Below are 13517 nucleotides of genomic sequence, written 5' to 3' on the forward strand. Positions count from 1 at the left end.
TGTTACTGAAAAACGCAGGAATTTCTGGGATAATTTTCTATGCTTAGGATATAACACTATCTTACTTTAATTTCTGAAGTTAATTGTAACAGGTCTGCTTGAAACCTTTACACCAGTGTTTCCCAAACTATGGGTTGGGACTCACCACTGGGCTGCAAGCCAGTTTTTTGGTGAGTTGTGTAACATTGGGGAAAAAACTTTGCAAGTACCCTTGCCTGGTTTACAGAAGAAAATCATTAGCTAGGATGGTAACCTATGGTATGAGGTCGTCTTCATAGCCCCAAATTAAAATGTCACATTTTCCTATTTTCCCTAATAATTGGCATGTCAATCTAGTTTCAGCCTTTTGTGTGGCATGGAAGTTCCTAACTGCACATCTTGCTCTCCAGTTAAGCCTTCTGGGTACCTGGAATGACTGTAAAGGTTTGGGAGAATAGCCAATGAGCTTCATTTCCAGGGAGAGTCTAGCACACATCTATATGTATTTGGCAGCCTCAGGACCACAGGACCCAATTATTAATAATTTATGTATTAATAAATAAAATAAAATGTCATTTTAAAAAGTGGTTCCTGGTGCTAAAAAGTTTGGGAAGCATTGCTTTAAACCTTTTCTGGAACCCTTCCAACACATTCACTTACAGTTAGCTGTGACTCCATCCCACTGAAAGAAACAAGGCTAGCAATTAATACAGTAATTCAGTGGATTTTTGGGATTTGGACTCTATTTGGCAATGGGTGTTCAAGAAAAACTTACTCATACTATATCCTACATAGCTGGCTTCACATGTAAACAGAATGGCACTAGTGTGAGTTTCAAGTCCCTGGTCTGCCAATACCACATCATCTAAGCATTTGATATGAAGTTTCAGGATAAAAAACACCCTTTTTCAGGATAAAAACCACCTTTTCAGACTCCAGGACAGGTTCTTAAATCTCAGGGTAAAAAGGTAAAAGCCAAAAGGATGTGCTACACCCCCACTCTAAAACTTAGCACCACCTTCCTTCTCTAACATATTCTTTCAGTCTCAGAACTCTTCTGTCTCTGATTGATTGAGGCAGACATTAATAAGGCATCATATTTTGAAAGCACAAAAAAGAGGGCAAGAAACTGGCACTGCAAATCAGTCATCAACCAAGGACAGGCTCTGCTCCATTCTTTATAATGCTCCAGGTTCCAGCTCCTGTGCTGGAGTGCCCTGGCTTAAATTAGACACAAGCTGCATGGAAAGCCATGTGCAAAGTTTTTTTTCCTGTTCCCAGTATCGTGTTTAAATCATGACTTTTGGTAATCATGACTAGTTTCAAGTGGATCAGGGCCCATACTTTCAAGTAAATTGTAAAGCCATTTTTGAATATTTAGTTATAATCAATAAATGTTTGCCAAAAAAAAAAGTGTACTTTCTTTCAACACAGTCAATACTTATCTTTTATCCAGGATTTCACAGACAAGTTTAAATTCAAAGGGTTACTGAGGGTCCAGTCCTATCCAGCTTTCCAGCACTGATGCAGCCGTGCCAATGGGGCATGCGCTGCATCTTGCGGGGGGGGGGGGGAAGTCACAGAGCTTTTTCAAGGTAAGGTAACATTTTGTTCCTTATTTGGGGGCTGAATTGACACTGGAAAGTTGGATAAGACTGGGCCCAAAGTCAACTGTCTTATTGGTGCTAATATGTCATAGTATGCCATTTGTATCTTTTTAGATTGTGAGCCCTTTTGGGACAGGGAGCCATTAGTTATTTGATTTTTCTCTGTAAACCGCTTTGCGAACTTTTTGTTGAAAAGTGCTTTATAAATACCGTTAATAATAATCAACCACTGGTGGGTGTGCACTATTGAAAAGCTATCTTCTTTCAGACAAAGAAAACTCCTGCTGGAAGATCCCTTTCATTTCAGATGCATGAATTCAAATAAAGCCCTATGGTAGACTCAGGGAAGTATTGCATCTCCGTAGGCACAATCTTGTTCAATGGCCAAATTGAAATCTTGTCCTTTTCCTCCTTTGTATGCACTTGTCACAATTCTGAGCCAGCCACTCTCCCCCTGCAAGACATTAAGTTGCATTGGTATAGGCATAACATAATGAGCTTGAAAGCCAAACAGAAACTTTAAAAAAAAAAACCCCAGTCAGGTGGCAATCAGGCTAGAAACTTCAGTGAGGGTGAAGTGCTCATGTTTTGGTCCTGGGTTGAAAACATGCATTTGCCTACATGCGTAACTGCCCTAAAGGAGTTTGTTATAAGCCTTTCAGAAGGCATTTCATATGGTCCCTCATCAGAGGCTAATGAGGAAACTCCACAGTCAGGGAATTAGAAGGGAATCAGAAGAAATCCTCTCCTGGATTAGGAACTAGATGAGGACCAGGAAGTAGAGAGTGGGTGTCAATGGCCAACTTTCACAGTAGAAAGAGGTGAAAAGGATCTGTCCTGGGACTGGTGTTTTTCAACCTATTCATAAATGACCTGGAGACAGGGATGAGCAGCGAGATGGCCAAGTTTGCAGACGACACCAAACTTTTCTGAGTGGTGAAGACCACAAGCAATTGTGAAGAGCTCCAGAAGGATCTCTCCAAAATGGGAGAGTGGGCAGCAAGATGGCAGATGTGTTTCAATTTAAGTAAATGTCAAGTCATGCACATTGGGACAAAGAATCAAAACTTTACATATAGGCTAATGGGTTCTGAGCTGTCTGATGGATCAGGAAAGAGACCTTGGGATGCTGGTGGAAAACTCAGAAGTGCCAACCCATGTGCGGTGGCAGTGAAGAAGGCTAATTCCATGCTTGGGATTATTAGAAAAGGAATTGAGAATAAGACAGTATTATGATGCCATTGTACAAATCGATGGTAAGGCCACACCTGGAGTATTGTGTCCAGTTCTGGTCACCACATCTCAAAAAGAATATTGTGGAAATGGAAAAAGTACAGAAGAAAGCAACCAAAATGATTACTAGGCTGGGGCACCTTCCCTATGAGGAAAGGCTACAGCATTTGGGGTTCTTCAGTCTAGAAGAGACGCCTGATGGGGGACATGACTGAGACATACAAAATTATGCAGGGGGTGGATAGAGAGATGCTCTTTTCCCTCTCACATTACACCAGAACTAGGGGACATCCACTCAAATTGAGCGTTGGGAGAGTTAGGACAAACAAAAGATTTATTCACCTAGGGTGTAATTAGTCTGTGGAACTCCTTGCCACAGGAAGTGGTGATGGCATCTTGTCTATATGCCTTTAAGAGGGGACTGGACAAATTTCTGGAGGAAAAGTCTATCAACGGTTACAAGTCATGATAGGTATGTGCAAGCTCCTGATTTTAGAAGTAGACTACCTCGGAATGCAAGATGCAGGGGAGGGCAACAGGACACAGGTTGTGTCTTGCTGCCTTTTGTGCTCCCTGTAGCATTTGGTGGGCCACTGTGAGGTACAGGAAGCTGGACTAGATGGGCCTTTGGCCTGATCCAGCAGGACTGTTCTTATTACCTTAGGGCCATTTGGGAAAATGCAGTACGTTTGCGTGCGTGCATGGCTTCTTTCAGAGGGTCAAGCCACATATAAATTGCTCTTTTAGACCAGTAATTTTCAATACTTTTCTTCTCTTGGCACACTGACCTCTATGATCTTCTCTATGGTCTTCGCCTCTCATGATGTCACTTCTGGCTTCTGAAAGACCCTTCTTGGTTCTGTGGCTCTGTTTCTAGGGCAACTGTCTGTAGTAATGACAGCTACTCTGCCAGTGGTGGAAGAGGGACAGACGATTCTTTACTACAGACACTTGTCCTAGAAACAGAGCCACAGAAGAGTTTTTCAGCTATTTTCAACCACTCTTCTCCAAACTCCCACAGCATACCAATGTGCCACGGCACAGCAGTTGAAAATCGCTGTTCTAGACTACCTAGAGAAATAAAATCTACCTTCACATCTTGCAACGCAACCTCCTCACCCAGCAGAACTCATCAAAAGTAGCAGGCACCAAATCCAGGCACACAGGCTGGATCCAGCAACTAGAAAAAGCCTTCCCCATCCTGCGCAGTGCTTACTGTTCTATGCTGCTGCCTCTTTCCAGCCTATCTTGTCAGAAAGTCATACCGGGCAGTCACTTCCACTTACTCATCGCCCCAGCAGACTCTGCGCTCTGATTTCGGGGCAGAGGCAAATACCCAGTGTGACTTACTGACAAGGCTGAAAAGATAAAGAGTCAGTAATGCAGAACGATAGGTACCGTGCAGGACAGGGAGTGCTTTTTTGCTACTCAGCAGTCCGTGGCTTGGAGACTGCTGCTCAAAAGCACCACATCTCACTACCTGCTGTTCCATTTCCTGCTTACCCACGGCTGGCCCCAGGAGTTCCGAACAATCCAGTATTCATTTTCATTTTCTATCCCCCAGCCAGCAACAGAGATGATGTGGTTTATTTCAGGTGAGGATTGGTATTCTGCATAAAGTCCTCCAGTGTAGTTTTCCAACTTCGGAGTGGCCATGATTCCACAACTGTATAAACATGTAATTTTAAAAAAAATGTTGTTTAGCTTGCTGATAAAAGCTAATAGCTCTGAGCATTCACTCTAGAAAACATCAACTCCATGATAAGAGTTTTGAGCTCCCTAAGCCCTGAGGATACATTGCCAAAGACAAAAGGAGAAAATGGTTGCAGGAAGGAGCAAATTCATCCTTCCTGTCACTTTGATCAGAAGCTCTCCACCCTCTTCAGGCAACTTTACAAACAGCCTTGGTATGTAAATATCAGCACTTCACCCACTCACAAGATCAGGTGATAAACACAGGTTTCCCTGTGTCAGAACTTTTCTTAAGATCTCTTTCAGGAAGGACTTGAGCTCCTGGCTTGTTACCTTACAACCAACGTAGAATTAAACCTACTGACTCAGTGAACTTAAAAGCCTCCAGTTCTGGATGGGATTTTGGCTGAAGTTCTCAGATGACAATAGTTATTTAATAATAATAATAATAATAATAATAATAATAATACAGGTATTTCTATACCGCCTTTCTTGGTCCTCAGATTTCTCCTTAGACTTTATTCAAGACGGTTTACATAGGCAGGCAAATTAAATCCCCGTAGGGATTTTTACAATTTGAAAGAAGGTTCTTTCTTTCAAGAACCACTACATTCAGGTGTTTCATTCCGATCTGGCTTCACATTCTGGCCTCCATCCTTCCACGCTCAGAGCAGATGGAATAGCTCGGCTCAGCTTGTCAGCTGCTTCAAGGTCGCACGGTGCCGGCCTTGAACTGGCGACCTTCAGATGTTATCTTCAGGTAAATGGAGGCTCAACCCTCTAAGACCAGACCTCCTGCCCAGTTTAATAATTAGTTTAAGAAACCCTGGCCTCTGAGCGGCCCGCTTGGAGGCAGGCTGTGCAGCATGGCCTTTCCCAGTTTGAAGAGACACTTTGCCAACAGTCTGAGGCAAAGAGGCAAAGAAGGAAGGCCCATAGCCAGGGAGACAGACCAGGGACAGACTGCACTTGCTCCCGGTGTGGAAGGGATTGTCACTCCTGGATTGGCCTTTTCAGCCACACTAGACGCTGTGCCAGAACCACCTTTCAGAGCGCGATACCATAGTCTTTCGAGACTGAAGGTTGCCAATACAAAATGTCTCAAGTAGACATGACAAAGTCCAAACCCACACAAGCAATGCTGCTGAGCTTGTCCTTTTATTGTAATACTGTGACATGTTCGAAATACTCTGCAAACATTCACAGGTTTCTGCTGGTTATTAAACTCTTCACTGCTGCATTTCCTTACCTTATTGGACCATTTGCATAGATTTCTGCCATCATTTTTTCTCGTCCACTGACATTTCCGTAATCCCCAACTTTCCAGGTGGTGTAGTTTTTTATCATATGGCATTTACCGAAAGTAACACATGTTCCACACTGGTTAAACTTCTTGCACTCTACAAAATCAAGCAGGGATATGGGAAAGTTACCTTTCAGCCTGTGGCAAAAACTAGTGGAAATTCATTTTTGCAACACTTTGTTTTCTGAGCAGGTCAGTTCACATTCTGGTCTTTGCTAAATGCTATGATTGGCTTATGCAACTTTGATGGGCTTAAACTCCCCACCCCCAATGGAACTTTTCTAAATATTCAAAACCATAATTGCAACTCTGACAATGGGTGCATATGTTTCTGTTTGAGGGTGATTGGCTGGTGTCTGGGAGCAGGTTATTCTCCCTCATTTCTATAGCTGATGTGTAATTTACTGCTATAGCAGAATTTTTGCAGCAAAGGAAGGAAAAGTAAGATGATGGAAAGGCTAATCAAGGATAAAATCTTGGAGCGTATACAGAAGAATAAGCTTTGTCAAGAGAAAATCCACATGGCTCCTATAAGGGCAAGGGTTTTGCCTCATTAATCTTTTTGAGTTCTTTGAAAAGGTCAACAGGCATGTGGACATGGGTGAACCTGTTGCTATTATATATCTGGACTTTCAGAAGGCATTTGATACAGTCCCTCCCCAAAGGCTCCTGAGAAAACTCAACAGTAAGGGAATAAGAGGACAGGTCTTCATACGGATTAGGAACTGGTTGAATAATAGGAAACAGAGAGTAAGTGTAAATGAGCAATTTTCACAATGGAGAGAGGTGAAGTGTCCCCCAAAATCAGTCACAGGACCAGCGCTTTCAGTTTGTTCATAAATGAGCTGGAGTTGGGGGACAAGCAGTGATGTGGACAAATCTGTAGATCGTTCTAAATTTTTCAGTGTGGTGAAGTCCATAAGAGTTTATGAAGAGCTCCAGAAGGGTCTCTCCAGACTGGGGGAATGGAAAGCAAAATGGCACACACGCACTTCATAAGTGTAAGATGCACATTGGAGCAAGAAATAAAATGTCACAAATACAATAACAGGTTCTGAGCTGTCTGTGACAGATGAGGAGAGAGATCTTGGAGTAGTGGTGAAAGGGGCAAAGGGCAATAGGGCCTGTCTACGAAGGGCCCAATCCTATCCAGTTTTCCAGTGCTGCTGCAGCTGTGCCAATGCAGCATGCGCTGCATCCTGTGGTGGGGAGGCAGTGACAGAGGCCTCCTCAAGATAAGGGAATGTTTTTTCCCTAACCATGGACTCCCATTGTGGCTGCACCAGCGCTGGAAAATTGGATAGGATTGGGCTCTAAGGCAGCACCCCAGATATTACGGATCAACCATTTATCATTATTTCCCTTTAATGCCTATGCCATGTCCTCATAAATGTCAATATAAATGTTGCTGCCAGGTAAGACAAGCAAGCACCAGCTTTGTGTGCCAACATATATGGATGCTAGCCTAACATGATAAACTATTTCACCCAGAATTCATACACATTAAATGGACACCAGGACACTGCCTTTCTGAGCCACAGGCTAAATTCCCAGAGAACTCTGGTCAGGCCTCAAGACCCTATGACTGTGCTGTTCCCTGCAGTCACACCCTGGAATGAAGAAGATACTCTGATTTGTGTGACCTCCTATCTGTATTATCCCCATAAAATGTAACCTCCTTTGTTTCCCTATATCAATATCTGCATTTTATCAGCTTATGTCACAATGTAACCTCCTGATTGTGCCTATGATGTAACCCTAGTCCCATACAACCTCCCTGTCATGTGAATATTTGCATTTTAGCTGTTCCCAGTATCTAACCTTGAGCAACATCCCCTGTCCTTCTACATTCTAATTTCCTTTAATTGTGGGCCAGGAACAGACACATTGGCCCCTATTCCAAAGCCTGGAGTTAGCCCTGCAAGCCACCAAGTCACACATCTGCACACTAAAACAGGATACAACAAGGCAGGAGGTCTGGTCTAGAGGGTTGAGCCTCCATTTGCCTGAAAATAACATCCGAAGGTCACCAGTTCGAGGCCACTGGCACCCTGCGACCTTGAAGCAGCTGACAAGCTGAGCTGAGCTATTCCATCTGCTCTGAGCGTGGGAGGATGGATGCCAGAATGTGCGACCAGATCAAGAAAGAAACATCTGAATGTTGTGGTTTCTTGAAAGGTAGAAACCTTCTTTCAAATTGTAAAAATCCCTACAGGGATTTACTTTGCCTGCCTATGTAAACCGCCTTGAATAAAGTCCGAAGAGAAATCTGAGGACCAAGAAAGGCGGTATAGAAATACCTGTATTATTATTATTATTATTATACTCCAGACCTTTCCGTCTAATAGTATAGTAAATGAGACTCCCCAGAACTGCACATAACCAAAGCTGGCTAGAGTTTAGCAGCACAGCTGCCACCATAAACCCAAAGCAGATGAGATTACCACCATAAACCCCAAGCAGACTTCTGTCATTAAACTTGCTTCCATCATGCCAAGCCCAATGCTACAGAGCAACAATGGAAGCTTAAATCACCTTAGTACAACCTAGCAGAGATGTCAGCACCCTGTGTTGACAGCTGCAGTGGGTCCTTAGCCAGGTCTTGGCAACTGCCCAATTATGCCAGCCTCAAATTACCTGCTTTGATCCAACTGATCTAGGCCCAACCTTCTCAACAGCTGTAGTCATTGACAGTTTAGCATTGTATTTTAAAAATACAAATTAAAATGACCCCTTTCCTCCCACCATTTGATGAGTCCTTCAAAGCCTTTGTCCACACCTTTTTTTTTTTTTTTTAAGTGATTGCAAGCTTTTATGCATGTGTAGCTGCTCTGATCCCCCACTTTGGAGATCAACCTTCACTAGAAGTCAGGGAATAAGCAGAACAAACAAAACAGAGTTACATACTTTGATCTTTAGCTTGGTAATTGTTGCAGGTCTCATCTGGGATGCCATGATCGTGGGCATACTTCCATACAGCAATGTGGTCTCCTCCATGGCAAGTCCCAGCATCGGCACAGTCAAGAACATGCTGAACAGAGAGGTAGGCTGAGGGCCAAGCACCCTTCCTCTTGATGTTAACACGATCTGAGAGGGAAAGAAACCAAACAGCTTGCATAATGGGGATCATAAATGCACTGGCAATTCCACCAACATTTTACCTCCCTTGACAGAATTTGTGCCCAGATGCATCACACCTCCACCTGCCCTATGAGATCGACTAAAGAGGGCCTGCTCAAACAGGACCAATTGGACAAATTGCTCCCAATTGGACCCCACCCTTAAGCATTACCCCTTGTAGAGTAACCTACTCTAGACTTGTCAAATACACATGGCAATGGACATTTTGAATTTATTTTTCTAAACAAAAAAGAAAATCAATATTTTTTTACTAAATCATTTCACAGTCACTGAAACAAGTATCTATTTTGTATCTATTTCCTTTTCGAAGGTAATCTAAACATTTTGGGACCAACCCTATCCAACTTTCCAATGCTGAGGCAGCCACAATGCAGTCCTGAAGAGAATAAACATTCCTTTACCTTAAGGAGGCCTTTGTGACTGCCCCCTCCCAGAGCAGGATGCAGCACACGCCCCATTGGCACAGCCACATCAGTGCTAGAAAGTGCTAGATAGCACTGTGCCCTTTGTTTACTTGTAGACTTATTTATATTAAAATGTGCTTAGATCCATTGAGAGCACAATCCTAGCCCTTTGGCTGGCCCAGGAGTGTCACAAACGTGCCATAAGGCATGTTTGTGCCTCCTTGTGAGTCAGGGAGGTTAGCACAAGGACGCTTGCTGGCCTCCCCACGCCAGATCCCTGCCTGAGACAGGAGAACTCACACCAGGTGTGTTGGACTGGCATGGTGGTTTTGGGAGGGTAGAACAGGGACGTTCCAGGGCGAGAGGAGGGCAAGCAAGCCCATGGGTGGCCCAGGGCTAAGCAGGGAGTGGAGCCAGGATCCGGCACTTGGACCGAATCCTAACCCAACTTCCAGGCAATCTGGCGCAGTGTCAGGCTGCTGCACCACCTCGGAGAAAGTTTAAAAAGTTTAAAAAAAGGTCTTGAACAAAAACGTCTGTTTTTCATAATAGATTAGGATTAGAAATAGACCAGATTAGGATGTTCAGATAAGTGGTAATGTTTTTATACTATAAATTCAATTTGAAATGCTTCGGGAAAAATACTGTAACATAAATACATTCATAGAAGAAAAGCCTAGGGCTGAAAAAAAGCAGACACCAAGTGAGGGGACAAAGGCTGACATGAGGAACCAGGAACCACTGTAACACCTGGAAGCTCTGATTCTCTCTGTGCAGCTGGTATATCACTTCCTCTTCCGTGTCTCAGTTACCACACACTTACGCAAGATTTTTTCTTTACCAAAACACCTCCCATATTAATCTCACTTCTTACTAAAAGGTATTTCTTCAAGAAGCCAACACAAATGTGGGAGCAGGAATCGTAAGAATCTCTTGTCGGTTTTGAGCTTCCTGGATAGGTATAATTTATCCTGGTTGTAGAAATGGATGCCTTAAAGGTATCTAATGCCTTTCGAGAACTTTATCAAGGCAGTTTATAAGTAAAAACATAAAAAGCAGTACCATGACAATGCTAATGTAGCAGTTGAAAATGGTAGTACAATTAAAATCTCAGCAGGCCTGGAGAGTAAAGAGGTCTTTGCCTGCTGCCCAAAAGGTAGCAGCAGAAGTGCCACAGAAAACCAAGCTTGCCAAGGGAAATAATTCCAACCCACTTGTTTGGTTTTCTGCATGCCCCTAACAGCTAGGAATTAACCTATGCAATGGAAATCTACTTCCAATCAGCAGGTGCAGGAACAAGCAACAGGTGATTGTTACCATCTGGGTTACTATACCTGCTAAGGCACTGGTGCTGCCATGAGCCCAACAGGATCCACAGTACTGAGGGATGTGCTGATTGCGTGTGGTGCTTGCATAGTTGACACCGTCTATATTTCGCCAGTCCCAGCTCTTGGGGAGTTTAGAGATGTCCAAATATTCATGAGGGCGAGGGTATGTTCTGTGGGGAAGTGAGGGAAGGAGAGCAAGTTAGCACTTTTTTCCCTCTTGTCTGGGAAGAAATGACAATCTTCCAGTGCACGTAATGATTTATGTAACCCTCTTGCTTGGCTGGCAGCCACATGTCCTAAGAGCCAACTTTCTTCTGAAGCCTCATGAGCGCAGCAAGAGCTGCAAGCAGCTTCTTTGTGGACAACCCAAGGAATCCTTCAGCACCCTAAAGACACCAGGGACATGCAGTGGGTGAGGCAGGGTCTCCCCACTGGAGTCTCTCAAAAAGCAGCAGCAACATAAGAACATAAGAAGAGCCCTGATGGATCAGGCCAAAGGCCCTTCTAGTCCAGCTTCCTGTATCTCCAGGAATGTGTCCAATTCCCTTTTAAAGGGATCTAGTCCAGATGCCATCACCACATCCTGCGGCAAGGAGTTCCACAGACTAATTACAAACTGGGTAAAGAACTATTTCTCTTTGTCTGTTCTAATTCTCCCAACACTCAATTTGAGTGGATGTCCCCTGGTTCTGGTGTTGTGTGGAGAAGGAAAAGAACATCGTTCTATCCATTCCCTGCATAATTTTGTACATCTTAACATATACACTCTGCACATGGGTTGTGGGTGCTTGGGCGCATCACACAGCAGCAGCGCTTTTTGAAGGACTCTGGTGGGGAGACTCTGCCTCACCGGCCTCCCCATCCACCGCATGTCCCTGAAAGACACATTGTGCTGTACCCACTCAGGTGCATGAAGCATTCGCCTCAGTGGGCAACGGATGTAGAATAAAGCACAGTGTGCAGGAGGGCCAGATGGTCAGGAAGTGCCAGAAGTGCCCATTCTCTGGGAAAGGGAGGCACATGCCCAGAAGCCCGAGGCCCAGGCAGGGGAGTGGCAACAGGCCCTCACAGGACAGCCTCACCATGCCAAGCCTGAAGGCTAGGGATGTGCAGTAGGTGGAGAGGCAGGTGAGGCAGAGCTTCCCCACTGTGAAAAGTGCCACTGCCGTGTGAAGTGTGCCAGCAAACACAGCCCATGCGCTCTGGGCCAGGGATGCGCAGTGGATGGGGAGGAAGGTGGGGCAGAGCCTCCCCACTGCAGTAAGAACATCAGAACAGCCCCACTGGATCAGGCCACAGGCCCATCTAGTCCAGCTTCCTGTATCTCACAGCGGCCCACCAAATGCCCCAGGGAGCACACCAGATAACAAGAGACCTGCATCCTGGTGCCCTCCCTTGCATCTGGCATTCTGACATAACCCATTTCTAAAATCAGGAGGTTGCTCATACACATCATGGCTTGTAACCAGTAATGGATTTTTCCTCCAGAAACTTGTCCAATCCCCTTTTAAAGGCGTCCAGGACAGATGCCGTCACCACATCCTGTGGCAAGGAGTTCCACAGACCAACCACACGCTGAGTAAAGAAATAGTATTCCTTCTAAAAGCGCCGCTGCAGTGTTTGGCGCCCAAGTGCCCGCAACCCACGCGCAGAGCATGGAGAGTGTGAAGTGTGTAGAGCGCTGGGTTGTGGGTGCCTGGGCGCCTCGGAAGGCGTCGGTGCTTTTCGAAGGGCTCCAGTGGAGAGGCTCTGCCTCACCTGCCTCCCCGCCAGTACATGTCCCTTGCCTGCGGGCGCGTAGGAAGAAGAGCGAGCCCCCTGCCTGCGGTGGGGCGCGCGCTCCCTGGGAGGAGGCTGCCCGGGCGCTGCGGGCCGTCTCTCGCAAGGGGCGGGGCGGGGCAGAGCCGGGGGCCTCCAGCCTGGCTGCCTTCCCTGGCGCGCAGGTGGGTGCGCAGGGCAGGCGCGTAAAGGCGCAGCAGGGCAGCCCCGCGCGCCTGGCCGCCTCGGTCTCACCTGAGCGGGGGGGGCCTGGGCAGGCGCGGCCGGTGGCAGCTGTGCCCCTCCTGGAGGTAGATGCCGGCAGCGGCGGCGCCCACGCCGAGCAGCAGCAGCAGGAGGCGTCCGGGCTGGCGCATGGCCATGGAGGGGCTGCTCCGGGGAGGCTGCCAGATTGCGGCTACCCGGCGCCTGTCCGCGCGCGGGGAGATAAGGCGGCCGCCCCGCCCGCCCCCTGCCTGCCGGCCCCCTGGGCTGCCCTCTGGGCTGGCGCGGAGGGAGGAGCCTGGCACGGCTGCTGGCCGGGCAGCCTTTGGAGAGCCCTGGACAAGGGGCGGCTGCAGAGCTGCGAGGAGCGCTCCAACCGGGACACGTGTAGACGGTTTCCGACGTTCTGGGCTAATACACGGGATGCGCTAAAGGGGAGGGGAACATCACTGTGGCAGGGCAAGCCCTCACCTCTGTCTCCGCAGGCGGGCTGAGCAGAGCCTACAAGATGGGGTGCTGGTTCACGAGTTAGACCTGGAAGATCCAGGTTCAAATCCTGCTCAACCGAAAGCTTCCTGGGTGACCTTGGACCAGTCACTGTCTCACAGCCTTGCCTACACCACAGGGTTGTTGTGAGGACAAAAGGAGGGGCGGCACTATGTACACCATCCTGAGCTGCTTGGAGGAAGGGCAGTAAAAAAAATGTGAAATAAAATAAGGCTGCAATCCTAGCCACACTTACTTGGGAGTAAGCCCCATTGACTATAATGGAACTTACTTCTGAGCAGACATGCATAGGATTGGGCTATAAGAATCTAACAGATGGGTGCTCTGTCCACTCAAGAGT

General features: G+C 46.4%; 1 protein-coding gene across 1 annotated transcript; it reads right to left on the reverse strand.

The window, feature by feature from the left end:
- Positions 1–474: 474 nt before the first annotated feature.
- Positions 475–12896, reverse strand: LOC136647884 (cathepsin Z-like). Its single transcript, XM_066623736.1, has 6 exons — positions 12701–12896; positions 10694–10857; positions 8722–8901; positions 5761–5911; positions 4323–4485; positions 475–2040 (listed from the first exon to the last, which is right to left on the reverse strand). The coding sequence occupies exons 1-6, from the start codon at positions 12826–12828 to the stop codon at positions 1927–1929; spliced, it is 900 nt and encodes a 299-aa protein (XP_066479833.1). The 5' UTR covers positions 12829–12896; the 3' UTR covers positions 475–1926.
- Between the last annotated feature and the right edge of the window lie 621 nt (positions 12897–13517).

Source organism: Tiliqua scincoides, chromosome 4 (genome assembly GCF_035046505.1).
Source record: "Tiliqua scincoides isolate rTilSci1 chromosome 4, rTilSci1.hap2, whole genome shotgun sequence".
In the NCBI taxonomy this organism is placed as follows: domain Eukaryota; kingdom Metazoa; phylum Chordata; class Lepidosauria; order Squamata; family Scincidae; genus Tiliqua; species Tiliqua scincoides.